This window comes from Ambystoma mexicanum, chromosome 1p, assembly GCF_040938575.1.
Source record: "Ambystoma mexicanum isolate Mex_15411 chromosome 1p, UKY_AmexF1_1, whole genome shotgun sequence".
Taxonomy (NCBI): Eukaryota; Metazoa; Chordata; class Amphibia; order Caudata; family Ambystomatidae; genus Ambystoma; species Ambystoma mexicanum.
Window position 1 is genome coordinate 629,747,958 of NC_090921.1, and position 18,502 is coordinate 629,766,459.

At 45.9% G+C, this 18,502-nt stretch overlaps 1 protein-coding gene across 2 annotated transcripts in view; it reads left to right on the top strand.

The window, feature by feature from the left end:
* Window positions 1–18,502, top strand: part of LOC138577442 (duodenase-1-like) — a 110,612-nt gene that overhangs the window by 69,711 nt on the left and 22,399 nt on the right. Inside the window, exon 4 of one of the 2 annotated variants that reach the window (XM_069649627.1) lies at window positions 1,739–2,253. The exons of the other annotated variant lie outside the window; for it this stretch is intronic. Within the exon in view, the coding sequence (XP_069505728.1) occupies window positions 1,739–1,882 (144 nt within the window). The 3' untranslated portion in view covers window positions 1,883–2,253. Of the gene's footprint in view, window positions 1–1,738; window positions 2,254–18,502 lie in introns of those variants that run through there. 2 annotated transcript variants of the gene reach the window in all.

Consider the following 18,502-nt stretch of genomic DNA (forward strand, 5'->3'; position numbering starts at 1 on the left):
GCAAATTACATATGTGTCAAATCCCTACCATTCTGCAATGTGGTACTCAGTGCCACCAATAGTTTGTCAAATCAGCACCACAGGTTATATTGCTCCTTGATTGATTAATGAGTTATATATAGTGCTGTATGATCGATCATTTCTTCATATTATGGCTTCTTGATTACACCCTTCACTTGCCTTCTTCCCAGTCTATTGTCCACCTCACAGTACAAGCATCCACTAGTCTCTGGAGCACTGCAGGTGAACGCCTACCAGTATGGATCTATGTGATCATGGCACGCCCCATTTTACCACATCTAGAAATGTCGAATCTGAAAACGGCGCCGCGCAGTGAGCCCATGGATCTCACTGTGCCGCGTAACCCCTACCTGCGACCCCCGCTCCCTACTTACCTTTGTCTCCTCCTCCGAGCCGATCCGCGTCTTTCCAGTGTCACTGCGACGTAAGTCTCCCATCCCAAAAGTGGCTAGGGGCTTCTGTCGCATGGTCCTTTTATTTCTTCACTTTCTTGCATGCCGGCACAGCAATCCTTCTCTTGGAAGTGGGGGACACCCCCGCAGTCCCTGAACCCATTCTACCGTACAAGGGGAGCGATGGACAACACCGCAACCCCCGCTCCCCTTGTTGGTTATTTTAGGATTGGATATTTTCGATCCAACGGAATGCACAGTAAACGCTCATTCAGCATTTGTTTTCGACATATTCGGACGACACCCACCAGTATTGCCTGCCCTGCTCACACTAACAGCATCCAAACCCTTCCCCACATCCACCAGCTTATCACACACAGCCCTCGAGCAGCACTCATCCAGCCATCCTTGCTGTGGGGACAGAGCCCTTGTCAGTAGCAAACTGAGCAGGATGCATACACATCTGGCTGATTCACTTGCCACAAGAGCCATCAGCACAAATCACCAAGAAACACATCACCGGACAGTGAACAGCTTCTCCAAATGTGTCTTCATTAACACTTGTGGTTTCGCATCTTGCATATCCTCCTCCAACCAACTCCTCCCCCTCCCCTTTCTTCCAGAACCTTCTGCCAAGGAGCCACCAAAATGGCTAACGTTGCTTGTATTTAATAGCACTGTACATGACATTACAAAACACCTCTTTATCGTTGAGAGTCTCGGGAGGCTAGCTCAGGGGCAACGTGCTCACTTTGGAAGCAAGACGACACAGAGAACCACAGGTTCGATCCCCAGGTGCATGCTTAGAAACCTCTGGGTATTAAGCGCATTATAAATAACGTATCATATCATATCAGTGGTATAATCCAGCCATAAGGCTGTACTGCTTAGGGACGGTGAAGAGTGATTGGTGGATCGTGTTGAATCAATCATAACCACTCGCACCAGCAACCCTTCAAATGATCGTTTTTCAGCCTGCTGCGCTATTGTGCAAGTTTGCCCCAACCCCTTCGCCAAAGACAGTGAATGGTGCAGGCCAGGAACGGTCAGTGCAACTGAGTAAATTAGCCCAACATGCATGAATTTGTGACCGTCCTGGCTCTTTTACTCACCTGTACAGACTGTGGCCGCCCTCAGTCTGTACAGCTGAGAGACATGGAAAGGCCATGCTTGTCACAGCCTGTAAGCGAGCCTATCAAGTGCTGTATAGATGAATGAGACACTGGAGCGTGCACTTTGGAGGGATGGGGCCATCACAATCACAATGTTCGCAGTCTTGTGAAAACAAGTTCTGTATAAAAGGTCTAACACGCTTTATTTTTCAGTATGACTCCGGAGGTGCCCTGGTGTGCGACGGCGTGGCTGAAGGTATCGTCAGCGTTGGGACTAAGACGTCACCTCCCGGGATTTACACCCGCATCGCCAAATACATAGAATGGATCCAGAGTACCCTGAAAAGCGCCGACTGAGCTGCCTCTGCGCTGGCTCCTACACTCTGGAGACCACGGCCGCTTTGCTTTTTCTCTCCACACGCGCAGTCACGTGCCCTGCCTCATTTCACATTCCCCGCCTATACTATGTACTTGTTGACAATAGCACCTGCTAGTCGTTATGTGATGTTATGTGACGTCGGTTCCTCCACTTGCACTTCCTTGCACTTGACGCTGACTAGAAGTGCTCAGGGTGAATAGAAGAAAGGCCAGGTGTACACGAAAGAGGAGGGGGCATGAAAGAGCGGACAACAGGATGTTATGGGATGTTAGTTGCTTGTAAAATGCCAACAGAAGTCCATTATCAAAGTTCTGAGCGGGACCAGTGCTAAACACATCCCATGCCTCAGGTCACATGAAGGTGACATTCTCTGCCTCAGATGGCATTACACATCCTGATCTTAGTCCACACTCTGTGCACACGTTCCACGTACTAGTCCTGGTAGCGTGCTTAGCTTGAAATTCCCCATGCCAGACATCAGGCACATTCCACTAACCCTTTTTCCGAGCTATGCACGCCTCAGGTCACATCCCATATATGTATCCCAGGTCACTTTCCACATCAAACTAAGGCAACTCGCACTGTTTGTTGTCTGTCAAGAAAAGTGCGTAGAAGCCATCGGGCTTGGGGCGCTATACAAATCGCCAAACAAGTAAATATCTAAATAAATGACCTGATTTCATATTCTCCATACCGCTTTCCACTGTCACGCCTTGTGCCATGCCTCGTGTAACTTTCTCTATACCATATCTCAGGCCACATACCTAGCTTCACATTACACTGTCTATGCTACACATTGGGTACATTCTACGTAGCACAGCTACACCTTAGTTTACATTACCTTTGCACACCCAAGATGTGCCTGTTCTGTCTCGCCAAATAAATCTTCCAAAAGAGGGCCCTCTTTTGCAGCAGTCGCCCTTTAATTGATAGGAGGAGTGCTTCTGAAGTTGGTGCAGAGGCTTGTAAGATGGAAGTGCCTCTGATTTCTGTGCAGGCCTATTGGTGCTCTTAAAGGGGCTTTGGCAGCACATCCATACTTGGTCGAAGAGCGTTCGAAGTCTATAGAGGCTAGCAGGGGCTCTTAAAGGGACAGCGTTCACACTTCCAAACATGGCATTTAAATGGTCAGCCCCAGTAACTGCACATCCAAGTAAGCCTGCCTTAGTCCAACTTCTCTTGGTTTCCAGTCCTGGGAACAAGTCTGGGGGAGGCAAGAGCATAGAGGTACAGCTGCTGGGCTGAATGTGTGTGGCAGTAATACAAATGCAGAGGGCGCTGTGGGCTAGGATCCATGTTCAGGAGAGGAGCTGCCTGAGAGTCCAAATATTGGAATAGCAGGTGGTGTTGTAGGCCAGAATTCAAGGGCATTGAACAAACTCTAAGGGGCTCATTTTCAAAGTCCCTGTAAATTATGCAGAGGGGAACTGTTAGGCTTGCACTTACGTGCAAACAGGTCCCCTACCCGTAACTTTCAACACTTGCACTTTAGAGTGCAAAAGGGAGTTGTAAAGCAAAAAATAAATCACCTTCAGGGCTCATTTTCGAACTTTCTGGTGCAAATTTCATAAATATAATGTTATGTAATGTGAGTGCTCTTGATTAGCGCTCTTCTGCCACTAGTGGTGGCGTTGCTGGTTGTTCCGCCTGCCATTTAGGCATGGCAAGCAGCGTTCACAACGGGGAGGAAGGATAGCTCAGGGGCGTCTTGGAAGCAAGGCAATGCAGCGATCCCGCGCTTAGAAACCACATGCTGGTATTAAGCGCATTATAAAAGAATAATTATAATCCCTTTGGAATCCGCCTGTTTATTTTTTGCTGGTGTAAAAAGCAGGCGGATTCCAAAGCAATCCACAACATTTACACCAGCATGAACATTAAATGCAGGCATAAATGCTACCACATTTGTATGGCGGAGAGGAAGGGAGAGATGGATCTGTGCCCCCTGTCCACCATACAGATATAAAAATGAAGAGTAATGTAAATTAAATGCCTGGAAGTATTACACGTGATTTGTATGATCGTAGTCCTCAATGATCCCGATTTATGGATCAATAGTACAGTATCGGGGGAGAAGGGGCGGCTGGATTTCAGGATTGAGGCGCATTGGCAGAGTCGTTGGGCACACAGTAGTGACATTTAGGATGCTGCACTTCACAATGCATATGCTCTGGCTTAGCTTCATATACTCAATCCTGGAAGGTCACGGGTGCTTAAGGATCAGGCTGGACTGTATAGTCAGAGTTGTGTGTGGGCAGAACTGAACTAGTAAAGGGTTCTGTGGTAAAAGATGGGGGTGTCTCTGGGTAGAACGTTCTCTGGTGCCCTCTAGGGGTTTTTGCGGGTCACAGCAGCCGAGATGTGATGGGTCCACATGCTACAGTAGAGGGGGTCCTGCCATGTACCACCATTGAGAAGCACCAGGAGAACCGTTCTTGGTCTCAGAACAGGGCAGGGCTAGGGTGCTTTTTTCAGGCCACGACACTGTATTTGCAGGAGATGCAACACATCTGCCGTAAAAGGCCAAATCTATTGGCTTTGTCTATGCTCATTTCATCTGAAACCCTGGAGTTCTCAGAAATGTCCCCAGATCACTTAGGGGGATTTCTCCATCATTACGCAAGTCATGTGGCCGGTTTCTAAATGGCTTTTAAATTGTTCTCATATGTGCTCACACAAGTTTAGCCCCATCCATGTGCCACGTGTTATTCACTTGTACCCTACACTGCATGCATGCTCTGCAAATGCTGATTTTAGATCAATGCTTAATAAAGCATTTCACATTAACTTGAGTCATGATTCTTACTCTACGTATGTGTCTCTCTGTGTGTAGTGTAAGTATGCAACGTTGCAGTCCATAGTCCCTCTTTTCTTATACTGCATGGATTCTGGACTCCCCTGAGTAGAGACCAGAGAAACATATTAAGCACGCGCACATACACGCACGCAGGCGCACACACACGCACGCACGCGCATGCACACACACACGCACGTGCGCTGGTATGGGCCTGCCTTGTCTCTTTGTGTTGTGTTTTACTGTTAAGATTGTAATAACCAAACTGTCTGTAACTACGCGATGATACCTCAGGGTCTGGCCGTATAACAAATATAATAAATAAATAAGATATTTAATCTTTTAGAGAATGGAGATGAATCGTCAATATGGGAAAAAAGTACATGGACTAGGTGAGTAACGTATACTTTCTCCATGTCCTGGTACATGTTCCCTAGACTCAACAGCAAGATTTTCAATGTGCCGGTGAGGAATGTAAATCACATTATTTGCCAAAATATGTTCTCAAGTACTGGTTGACCAAATTCAGCATCTGTTCTTAAACTAATGTCTAGAGAGTGGTGCCTTAAGAATGCATGGTTAGTAGCCCAGGTTGCCAGTTTGCATATATCACCTAACAGAACATTCTTACAAGGACCACAGAGGCTGTCTTTGCCCTCACCATATGCGCATGTCTGACATCAGGGGTAGAATGACTGCGGACCTTGTAGTATTCATGAAACCAGGAAGCCACCCATGTACCTAGGGGTCTTTTGTAAGGCTTGGGACCTTGGAGGGAAACAAAAAGCCTGAGAAGAAAATCTCAAAGACGTTGATCTACCTAGCAAACCTTAAGTGCCCTGCACATATCCAATTCTTTCTGCATCCATAGCGGATCAGGAAACATGGTCAAAGACAGATGTCCTGATCAACATGAAATTCAGAAAGTACTTTGGGAAGCACGGGTGAGTCCTCAAAAATGCCTAATGTCTACATTCCGGCCAATGTCAAAGGGACCAAGGAGGCCAACTTTCAAGTCACCAGCTTGCTATCAGATATATCTATGGGTTCAAGGAGCTTGTGATAAACAAGCCCCATAATAGGAGAGGGCTTTATAGGTTGGTGATACAGAGGAAGTAATCAGTGTTGTTGTCTACTAACTGGGGTTCAATATGGAAACCGTATGATCCTCGAATTTTAATAAGGTCTCTAGGTTTCAAACTAAACCCCTTCTATAGCCAGAAGATCAATACAAAAATGCACATTGTCTGAAGATGTTGTGATTGGGTTAGTAGCCTTAACAAGGAACCAATAACAAAACCTGTGATCTAGTGAATGGTTTGAAGTGAGGTGTGGAGAACTTCTGGCGTGGCAATTTGGGAAACCTTTGTTGGGTCTCTCGCAAAAGGTCCAGAGAAATTGAAAACCTCCTCAGCCAGAATGGGACCAGTCAGGCCATCCTGAAATGGGTATTCCTCAGCTTCTGAATAACCATGAAACAAAAACAGGCGTGCAATGCCAAACTTATATATATATATATATATATATATATATATATATATATATATATATATATATATATATATATATATATATATCTGAGGCTTGTGGAATCTGCTTAGATCACATACTGTGCATAGGCCGACATCTAGTGGAAGCTGTGGAGTATTACAGTTTGTTTTTCGAAACTCGAAAATGGGCGTCGACATAGGGCGTGCCAGTAATACTATCCCTAATATGACGTCCACTTTACCCATGATTCATCACACGTGTAGGACCCTCAGATTGTTTTTTTCCACCATACTTGTCAGAAGCATTGTTGCGGAGTTCCCTGGCTTTCAGCCATTTTGCAAAAAAATCATATCATTTCCCCGTTCTTTTACTCCCACGTCGAGATACGAAGATCGACGCCGGTCCGAAGAACAAACAACCGTCGAGACTGCACAACAGTCTTTGGGCCTCAGAAGGCCTCTGGCCTCGGCCCGGGCCTTGGAAGGTCTCTGGCCTCGGCCCGGGCCTTGGAAGGCCTCTGGCCTCGGCCCTGCAAGTAGGGAGAGTGGGGGGTGGAAACATGCTCACACTTATTATTATTTCCTACTTACATTAGCCCGCTGCCTTAAGGTGACATATGGAGAGTACTCCATTTAAATTTTGCCCCAAGTGCAACCGCAAGTACCCTTGGGTTGACAAACACGCCACCTGTAATCTCTGTTTGCCTAGGGACCACCCCGAGGCTAACTGCAGAGCGTGTAGCCTGTTTAAATCAAAAACACTAAAGGACCGGTCCACTAAACGTTGGGCCCACCACGGCAGGCAGCTCAAGGCCATGGAAGAGGTGGGTGCCTTCAGAGATGGCAGCAACGCCGTACTTTCAGACAAAAAACCCATTGCTCAAGCCATTCCAATTCTCAAGTCCATACAACGCAGAATTGATCCTTCCCTTCTCACCCCTAATCTCACCAGGGCTGTAAACCCCCAAATTGAGAAGATGTTCAGGGCTGCCCAGTCCGACCCACTTTACATAAGGGGTGAATTTAAGCCCGACTCCGTGGTAATCACTAACACCAGAAAAAGAGCGGAAACACCTCTGTCATCATATGAGGCTCCCCCAGACAAGGAGAGCAAAAGAATTTACGGGTTAGGAAGGAAAGTTGCCTCCACTTCTGCTTACCAGGCAAGAATCGCCAATACCACCACCTGCTGGCGAGTTATAATTGTCACCAGTGGGAGCAGGTAGCTGCTCTCATTGACTCCCCACCGGAACCACTAAAGGGCCAGTTAGCCAGATGGCGTCGGAGGGTAGAGCTGTGTCTGGATGCAGCCTAAAAACAAGCTTTGATGCCGCAGATAATGCATGCTGGCTCATAGCAGAGAGCACCATCATTAAGAGGCACGCTTGGCTTAGACAGTCAGGGTTTAAACCCGAGACCCAAGCTACCCTTATCGACATGCCGGTGGAACCGAATGTCTTGTTTGGCAAAGCAGTAGAGGACGCACTCAAAACTGCCAAAGACTAGTACGATACCCTTAAATCCCTGGGAAAATTGACTAATAAGCCCACGAATCAAAGAGGGAATAGTAATTTTCATCGCTCACGCAGCCAAAATTCCCAAAGGGGCTCCAAATACACACAGGGACAGGGTACATCATGGGGTGGCAACCAACAGACTATCCAAAGTTACGGCAGAGGTAATAAGAGGAGCCGTGGTAGAGGGAGAGGCAGACCAGGCAGAGGCGGTACGCCTCCCGCAAAGCAGTCACATTCCGCTCAGGGTCCCTTCCCACGCATCCTCAGTAGGGGGGCGCATTTCCAAGTTCACCCAAGCATGGGAAGGGATCACATCGGACAGATGGGTGCTGTCCACAGTGTCCGCAGGATACTGCATCGAGCTACTGGAGCGCCCCCGCAACCACCCTCCACGTCAAAAGATACATTCCCTCAACCACCAAAAGATCCTCCTCGAGGAAATTGTCAATCTTCTCACAAAGGACGCGACAGAACTCGTTTTGGGCAACCAGGTAAGCAAGGGTATTTATTCAACTTACTTCCTTGTGCCAAAAACGATTTAAGAATGCGCACAGTATTAGACTTACGTCCTGCAAACAAGTATGTCAAGCCCCAAAAATTTCGCATGACTACTCTTCAAGAGGTAATCCCACTCCTAAAAAGAGGAGACTACATGGCAACATTGGACATGAAAGATGCTTATTTTCATATTTCCATTTTCCCAGTGCACAGAAGATTCTTGCACTTCAAGGTGGACAGTCAGCACTACCAGTTCAAGGTGCTGCCCTTCGGTATAGCCTCGGCTCCAAGGGTATTCACCAAGGTACTGGCGGTGGCGGCTGCACACCTACGCAGGGAGGCAATCCCAGTGTACCCTTACCTGGACGACTGGCTCATCACGGGGAAAACCCCAGCAATTTGCAGATCCAACATCCAAAGAACGATCAACCTCCTCTTCGAATTGGATTTCTCTATCAACGAGCAAAAATCAAGGCTGGTGCCAAGCACCTCCAAACAGTTCCTAGGAGCTGTCCTAAACACTCAAGAGGGGTTGGCCTTTCCATCAGAGGAAAGAATTCGGAATTTACTACTGCAAATTCCTCAATATCAGTCTAGTCGCCAGTTAAGGGTGCCCAAAGCAATGCGTTTGCTAGGCATGATGGCGTCATGTATTTACCTGGTCCCCCATGCGTGCCTGCACATGCGACCCATGCAAGAATGGTTGGCGAAATAGTGGTCTCAGGCACGTGGTCAGTGGGACGATCGAGTGGTCGTTTCGGCAACACTTGTACACAGTCTTCACTGGTGGACAAGAGAGAACCTGTCAAAGGGGAAACCCTTTTACGATCTGGAAATTCAAGCTGTAGTCACTTCACACGCATCCCTGCCGGGGTGGGGAGCTCACCTCCTTCACCACACAGCTCAGGGTCTCTGGTCTCACACAGTGGCCAAAAATCACATCAATCTGCTAGAACTTCTGGCAGTCTTCAGAGCGCTTTGAGCGTTCAAACCCCACCTGTTGAACCTGTCAGTACAGATCTTAACAGACAGTACGACAGCGATGTTTTACATAAACAAACAGGGAGGGACTCATTCGCCAAATCTGTCCAGGCTTGCCCAGAGAATTTGGACATGGGCACTCAGACGGAACATTTACCTGTCATCTCAACATGTTCCAGGGGATATCAATTCAATAGCAGATGCTTTAAGCAGAGATCCCCTCCCAGAAGAACACGAATGGTGTTTACACAGAGAAGTCATAGAAGAGATCTTCTCAAGTAGGGTTTGCCCACTATAGACCTATTTGCTGCAAGCGAAAACAGGCAATGCCCAGGATTCGCATCCAGGTTCCCCCAGCCAGACTCCAAGGGGAACGCCCTGTGGATGAACTGGTCAGGGATGTTTGCCTACGCTTTTCCACCAACCCCTCTCATGAGGAAGGTTGTCAACAAGATGCACAGGGAATCGATGATGCTCATCCTAGTTGCTCCCATGTGGGCGAGGCAACCATGGTTCCCACACCTACGCAGACTAGCAGTGTGCAAACCAGTCAGACTCCCGTGCTAGCACAACCTACTATCCCAGCACCAAGGTCAAACAGTGCATCCTCAACACAGCTCAATGAACCTGGCAGCATGGCTCCTGAAGTCATAGAGTTTGGACATCTCAACCTACCACAGAGGTGCATGGACATCCTAAAGGAATCTAGGAAACCAAACACGAGGCACTGTTACTTTGATAAATGGAAAAGATTTGTTATCTGGTGCCAGAATAAGCAAATCAACCCGGTTCATTGCACTCCTTCCAATATTGTCACCTACATGCTCTACCTGCTGGATGCAGGATTGGTATTTAATTCACTCAAGGTACACCTGGCGGCGCTGTCAGCCTACACCACCTCCCATAACAAGGTTTCGTGGTGGAAAGTACCAGTGGTTAAAGCCTTCATGGAAGGGGTAAAGAGACTCCACCTTCCAATTTCAAACCCACCACCAGGATGGGACCTTAATGTGGTGCTTGCTAAGCTCATCGGCCCACCCTTTGAACCCATGCATAAAGCCAGTCACCTGACCTATAAAAATGCCTTCTTAGTAGCCATTACATCCTTAAGAAGGGTCAGTGAAATTCAGGCTCTGTCAGTGCAGGATCCTTTCTTTACTGTTCATAAGGATAACCTGGTTCTACGAACACACCCTAGGTTCTCACCTAAGTTAATTTCAGAATTCCACGTTAACCAGTCCATTGAGCTTCCAGCCTTCTTCCAAGAACCCAAAAGCTCTGCTGAGGTGAAACTACACACTCTAGATGTGCGATGAGTGGTCCTCTACTATGTAGACAAGACCAGGCCGCTAAGAAAAACAGACCAACTGTTTGTCTCCGTAGCTACAGGCAGAGAGAGAGATTGCGTCTCTAAAGGTGCCATCTCGAAGTGGATAGTCAATTGTATCCAGCTATGTTACTCCCTTTCTGAAAAAACTCTGTCTTTTACGCCAAGAGCCCTCTCTACAAGAGGCACTGGGGCCACTCTGGCTTTCATTGCAAATGTACCCCTTGACACCATTTGCAAAGCAGCTACATGGAGCTCTATTCACACTTTTACTCAGCACTACTGCATTGACACTCATTCCAAGATGGATACTCAAGTAGGATAAGCGGTTCTAAGACACCTGTTTGCTCATGACCCTTCTCACATCCCACCTCCTTCTTCTAACACTGCTCGCTAATCTATGCACAGCATGTGATCTAAGCAGATTCCACAAGCCTCAGAAGGGATACATTACTCACCGTAATCTTATTTCAGATGCCTGTATCTGCTTAGATTCACATGCGCCCGCCCTTCCTCCCCTCTGAGAGGAGGCGCATGGAGGCTTGTAGTCTTATCTATCTATCTATCTATCTATCTATCTATCTATCTATCTATCTATCTATCTATCTATCTATCTATCTATCTATCTGTTTGGAAAATCTGTCAGAAAAAATACAATCTGAGGGTCCTACACGCGTGAGGGATCATGGGTACAGTGGACGTCACATTAGCGATAGTATTACTGGCACGCCCTATGTTGACGCTCATTTTCGAGTTTCAAAAAACAAACTGTAATACTCTGCAGCTTCCACTAGATGTCGGCCTATGCACAGCATGTGAATCTAAGCAGATACAAGCATCCGAAATACGATTACGGTGAGTAATGTATCCCATACAAATGTAGAGGAGGAGCTTTCTATGTCATCAGCAAGCTCCACCCCTCTCCTCCGCCATATGAGAAGACCAAAGCCATGCCGTGTCTGACACCTGCTGTAATGCCAATACTGCAGAGAGTGTTTGTGAGCCATTTCCTGCTCTGACAACCATGTGGAATGTATCCCTGAATCGATACTAGAGACATAGGCCTGCAGGAACCTCTACGTGAAGATGTCTTGTGAACAGAAGCAAGGCCAAAGTGACATCATGAAGAGACAACATTAGGACGCACTGGCAGAATAAGATGATTTATTTTTATTTCTTTATTTTTGACATTTGTATAGCACACACAAACCTGTGGGCATCAGGGTGCTTTTACCAGTTACATGGGCCCAGGTTGGGCATAGGCATAGGTGCAGATACAGAGTTACAGGCATTTCAGTCAGTTATGTGGTGACAGGATTAAGACATAGGCATGGTTGCAGAGATAAAGTTACAGTCATGGTAACACAACTGCAGATCGCCAGAGTCAGATTCACAGGTTTGAGCCAGACAAAGCAGCAAATACATATTATAAGTGCCGGCAGGCTGCAGTAGAGGACTATTATGTAAAATTATGTGAATGACCAGGATGGAATACCCAGTATGATTCCTCCACTCTGAGGGCAGGTGGGAGTGAGTTCCAGTGTTTGGCAACCAGCACTGGGAAAGTGGACCCTCCTGTTTCTGTTCGTTTGAACTTAGGTTGGACCAGTCTGTGGGAATGTTGGGCTCTGGTAGGTCTACTGGAGTGTACTTTATTCATGTTCTCAACTAGGTAAGGGGGGGCTGCATTGGAGATGCACTTGCGGGTGATTGAGAGAGTCTTGAATAGGCTTCTATCCTTGATGGCTAACCAGTGGGCAACTCTTCGGGTGGCCAAGATGTGTTCAGAATGTGGGATATTGAGGGCAGCACATAAGGCATTGTTCTGGATGGTTTGAAGTCTTTTTAAGTTGTGAGTGGATGTGCCGGCAAAGAGGACATTGCAGTAATCGAGCCTGGATCCAATCACTGCCCGGGAGATAGTTAGGCAATTGTCTCTGTATAAGAACAGCCTGGCTGCATTGAGCAGTTTAGTTGAGTATGCTGCTGCAGAGGAGATGGTATTTACTTGTTGGGTCATGGAGAGAGTGGCATTGAGGTGGCCTCCCAGTGTTTGTACCAAAGCGGAGACCGGTACCACAGATCCATCAATATTGAAAGTGGAATATTGGGAGTCAAGAGTTTTTAAGGCAGCTGCTGCACTGACAATGAGGAGCTCTGTCTTCTCGTCATTAAGACAGAGGCCATGGGTTGCCACCCAGGCTTGGATCATGGCGTAGGTAGAGCTGAGGGTGGAGGAGTCTCTGTGGTATGACCCTGTGAGCGGCATGATGAGATATATGAATAACCTGAAAATATGAAGAATTATCTCAAAGTAGTTGAATATGCAAATGTAAAGACGTTTAAATGTTGTACATACGCTGAAATGCAAGTAGATAAGAAGACATGTAGGCTTGCTGAGACTGAAAATAGGAAGTAGGTAAAGCTGCCTGTAGTAAAGTGACCTCCAGGCTTCTTATGGTCACTTGTGTAGTTTATTAACAGTACTTAAATTACAGTTATATTAAGTTAAATGGACAGGACATAACACTGGCACCCATCATCCAGGCAGGGAAGCTCTAACTGCCTGAATGTACAACCCTCAACCTAAACATTCTCACATTCACACATCACCATTCCACCTGACATCACCAGCTCACATCATCACAGACAGGCACTATATAACACATCTCGTTCCCTTACTAATGCACAATATACACACACGACACATCACAAAGCACAACACCACACATCTCCCATCCTACATACAAAGGATTACACGCAAACATGGGGAACAAATGGTGCATCTTTTTACGGAGAGATGCAACTCACATCAAAAATTTCTAGCATACATGCCAACACTGGGGCACTACAACCCAACCTCCTTGTGGTACCTTAAGCCACTCTCACAATTCCTGCACTAAACGCTACAACTGGGTTGCTACTACCCAGAAAACATTCTCACAATACTCCACTACCACACATACATTGGATCTCTCTCAATCACACTCAACTACTGCATAACAGGGGCGCTACCACCCAGACCGCTGTGGCACACACTACCACACTCATACACAATACTGGAGGAGCTACCATCCAGGCCTCTGTGGCACACACTATCACACTCATACACAATAGTGGAGGCAGTGCTACCACCCAAACCGCTGTGGCACACTCTACCACACGCATACTCTATAGTGGAGGCATACCACCCAGACAACTGTGGCACACTCTACCACACTTAAGCTCTATACTGGAGGCGCTACCACCCAGATCGCTGTGGCACACACTACCACACTCATACACAATACTGGAAGTGCTACCACCCAGATCTCGGTGGCACACACTATCACAACCATACACAATACTGGAGGCGGCGCTACCACTCAAACTGCTGTGGGACACTCTAAAACACTCATACTCTATACTGGAGGCGCTACCACTCAAACCGCTGTGGCACACACTACCACACTCATACACAATACTGGAGGCGCGACCTCACACAAACATCACTCACATTGACCATCTCTAAATGTACATACATTTGCAAACACATCACAATATGAGAAACTTCAAAACATTTTCCAGACTTTTTTTAAACTAACCCAAATCCACATACTGTCACACCCTGGCTATACTTAGTTAACCCTAATAATGACCATACACATCTAAGTTTACTTTATGCTTATTTTTCCTAAAAGTCCATAGCCAATTAATGGTGGAAAGCTTGCACTAGACCTAAAAGTCCATGCTGCATTGTAGCAACCTAACTTCTGCAAATCCTCAAAAGGTTAAGTCTACATCACACTCATGCTCATAACATTCACCCTGCACTATTTGCACCTTGTCATCTTTGACATTGCTGCTAAAAGTCCATGGGTGCTTTGCACCCCTAACCTGTAAAACCTCAAAAAGTTACAATCTTTATTGCAGCAAACATTTACCTCCATCCTGCTTCAACTCCAACTTGCAACTCTAGCAATTATACCTTACATGCATGATATCTCAATGGCTTTCCATAAGAGCATAAAACAAAATAAATATATTTATTAACTCCATAACTTTTAAAGGATACCTGTATTGCTTTTGCAAATCGCCGACACAAACCAAATCCTCCTTCCTCACTTCCGTTCCGTTTATGGTCAATGAAGATATAGTTCAGTTCTACTTATTTTCTCAGTAGGACTTTCACCATGTCAAAAAGTCTTCCTTAATGCTGTATGCTTGTTTGCACATTGACATCTTCTCTCTTTTGTATCCGCACTACACAAAACCTTTCCATGTTCCTAAATATCCCTGGCGCTCGATGTGCTTGCTAAGTTAAACACTGACTTTTAACGGGACACAGGCTTGGTTTCACATTACAATGACATCCTGATCACATCAGCCCGTTTCTTTGGGTCCTTTACTCTGGCCCAAGCCGCTCCTTATTATTTTGCCAGTACGCACTGCGAGTACTTTATTCCTGCACCGAAGGCCGAACTCTCATTTCTTATTGTTTGTTTGATTATTCATTTGTAATGCGCACCAGACCTGACCTGGTATCAGGGCGCAAAATGCAAGACTTAAATTTACAAGCGCTACAGAGGTAAGTGTGCAGCGGTCCCATGGTGCCACTGGTGAATTTGAAACAAATATATGCAATAAATACATACAGAAAAAGATAAAAATGTTCTAAAATTACATATTTTACAGTGTTAAGGTAGAACATATTCAAACGTCTGCAGATACTTTATACAGTCAGATCTACAGATAAAGCTATGGTACAAGCATGTGAGGGACAATCAGTGTGATAGGTTAATGGTCATTTTCTCTGAGCCATTTAATAATGTTGCATCTGAAGTTAAGAAAGGTTTGATCTGCTCTCAAGTAGGGGGGAGGGAGTTCCTTAACTGCGCTGCTTTGACCAGGAAGTTGATCCCCCAGGTTTTTTCAGTTTAAACCTTGGAACTACTAAGCAATCTGAGTTAGCAGACTCGGTAGGTCAGCTGGTCATTCTTTTGTTAATTCTATCCATAAGATAGCGAGGGGAAGCATTGTTGAGGCATTTGTGAGTCAAAGAGGCAGTTCTGAGCAGGATTTTGTCACTGATAGACAACCAGTTGTTCAGTCTCATTGTCTCAGAAATGTGTTCTCTTCTAGCAATTCCCTGTGCCATTCTCATGGCATTGTTCTGAAGAATCTTGATCTTATTAACAGTGTATTTACTGGAACCCAAGTACAGAGAGTTGCAGTAGTTCAACTTGGATAGAATTAGGGCTCTGGCAAGTATGGTGCAGCTAACTTTGGATAGAAAACATTTACCCGCTCTGATCAACTTACAAGTGTATGCCGAAGCCATGGCATTGACCTGTTTAGCAAAGGTGAGGGTGGAATCCAGGTAAAAACCAAGAGTTTTTACCTCTTTGGCAACTTTGATAAGGTTGCCATCGATATTAAATGAGGCATATTTTGGGCCAAGTTTGTTGAGGTTGAGGGCTGTCCCTAGAATGAGAATCTCCATTTTGTCATCATTCAAGCATAGTCCATGGGCCGCCATCCATGCTTGGCTAATGAGGTATATTTTATTTACTAAGGCCATATCCTTGTCATAATCTCCCGTAAATGGTATGAGAATCTGGGTATTATCTGCATAATTAGTGTAGGTGACACCCAGACGATCCAAATCATCACATAGGAGCTTAGTAAATATATTGCACATTGTGGGTGAAACGCATGAACCTTGCGGCACACCACATGTAATAGGAATAGGATCAGTCGCTGCAGATGGCGAGAAGACTCTCATAGTCCTGTTGCTCAAAAATGATTAAATCAATACTATGGCATCCTGAGCAAAGTGAGCCGCTGAGTCCAGGAGATTGCATAGTACTTTATGGTCCATCAGATCGAAGGTGGCCGAAAAGGCAAGGAGGAGTAGCACGCTGTTTTCCACGTGTCCTTAAGTTCGTCGATCTGGGTTTTAAGATCAATCAGTGCCGTTTCAGTACCTTGTTGGGGCCTAAAACTAGATTGTCGGATTCCCAAGAGCTGATTAGATTCTAAGTACTCCTGAATATGCAAGTAGGCCACTCAGTCTAATATTTAAAGTAAGAATAGCACAGTTGTGTTGTGATTGGCCTGTAGTTGGTAGGTATGGATGGGTCTAATGATTGTTTTTTGAGGGGGGGAGGACCCAAGACTCTTTCAAGTTGCTTGGGATGGTACCAGATTGAAAAGAGGTATTCATTAGTTTGGATATGAAAGGTGAGAGGTCTCTCGCCGCATCTTTGATGATTTGGTCTGGGCATTTGTCTCCCTGGCAGTTTGAAGGTTTTAGTTATAGAATGATTTTTTCAACCTCATGGATTGAGACTCTTGAGAAACTAAAGCGTTGAGTCGGTTTAGTGGTATGCGTGGGGGTATTAGCAGGTGTGTCTAAATTAGGAATATTTGCTTTTTTTCTCAGCTATCTTATTCTGCAGAAGGGTGATTTTATTAGTTAAGGCATTCTGTATATTAGAGCACCAGAGTTTGTCCTTCGAGCAGTTTTCTGTGGGGGGAATGGGGGCTTCCAATTCTTTTAAAATTACAAACGTTCCCTGGTAATTGAGTTTGCTTAGAGAATCCTGTTGTTATCGGTTTCCTGTCTAGTTTGAATTATTTCTTTCTTATGTAAGGCTAAAATGTTAACGAGGTTAGTTTTGCTTTCATCGTTAGGTAGGTGTCTCCAGGCAACTTTGCATTTTCTTTTTTTAGCTCTAAGGGTTTTGAGGTGTGGAGTAAAGCAAGAGTTTAGGTGAACTCTGGGTTTACTTTTCCTCATTTTTAATGGAGCGATCAAGTCTAGAGCTTTAGTCATGGTATTGTTGTATTCGTCTACTAAGGTAGCAGGGTCATTAGTATCTGGCAATGAGTTAAGGATGGGTATTATGAGTGGTATGAGTTTATCCGCCGTTATATGCTTTTTATTCCTGGTGAGGGTTGGTGGAACTACTAGGTTGTTTTTTGGGGTGAGATTTTTGACTGCAAGGTTGAAGAATAGGAGGTAATGGTCCATCCATAGTTGGGGAGTTATGGAGGTGATTGAGGCATTGCAATTAAGTTCTGCCACCCAATCTAGCATTCTGCCTTTATTGTGTGTGGGCAGGGTCACCCTTTGGATGAAGCCAAATTCGTTGAGCAACGGTCAGTGCTCTATTAAATCGCCAACCCCTGTACGCCCAACATGACGTCATCATTTCTTCTTTGAGTGCCGCACCTCACGGAGCTCCGCAGCCCCAAGGGCCATACGCTCCTGTCACACACTGCATCGCCTTCCAGGCTCACGCTGGGAGCACATTTCAGCAGTCCTAAATGGCATATCAGTCTCTCGCTGGTGGCATAGCTCCACTCAACACATACACTGGTATGCGTCATTAACTTCCCATTCACGCTGTACCCCAGGGACACATTTTGTTCTACAGCCAGTCCCTGCTGCTCACAGGCTCTGCTAGCTCCTCTTGCCCATGGCACACTTCTCCAGCTTCCCTTTCTACCACAAGGGCGCATCTTCCCCTCTCAATTTATGGGGCACAGCTTTCCCTTTCACCATATGGCACAGTTTCTCACTTCAGCCCCTGGATTTAGCTCTCCTTCCTCCTTATGGGCAGCTAATCCCTCCTGTCAAAGGCGCTCTCCTTATCCCTCTATAATGCCCTGGGTGATGGATCTTGCTTGTCTTGGGGGCAGTGTTGTCCTTTCTTCTTGTCCTTCTTTTACCTGGACCCCCGCCCCCCACAGCAGGCTTCATCAACTTTCTTCAGTTCCTTCAGTTTCTTGCACACAGTTTCTACTTCTTAAGACCATCCTCATCGCCATTGTAAAAAAGTGACCTCCAGGATTCTTATGGTCACTTGTGTAGTTTATTAAAAGTGCTTAAATTACAGTTACATTAAGTTAAATGGATAGGACATAACACTGGCACCTATCACCATGCCGGGGAAGCTCTAACTGCCTGTGCGTGGAACCCTCAACCTAAACATTCTCACATTCAC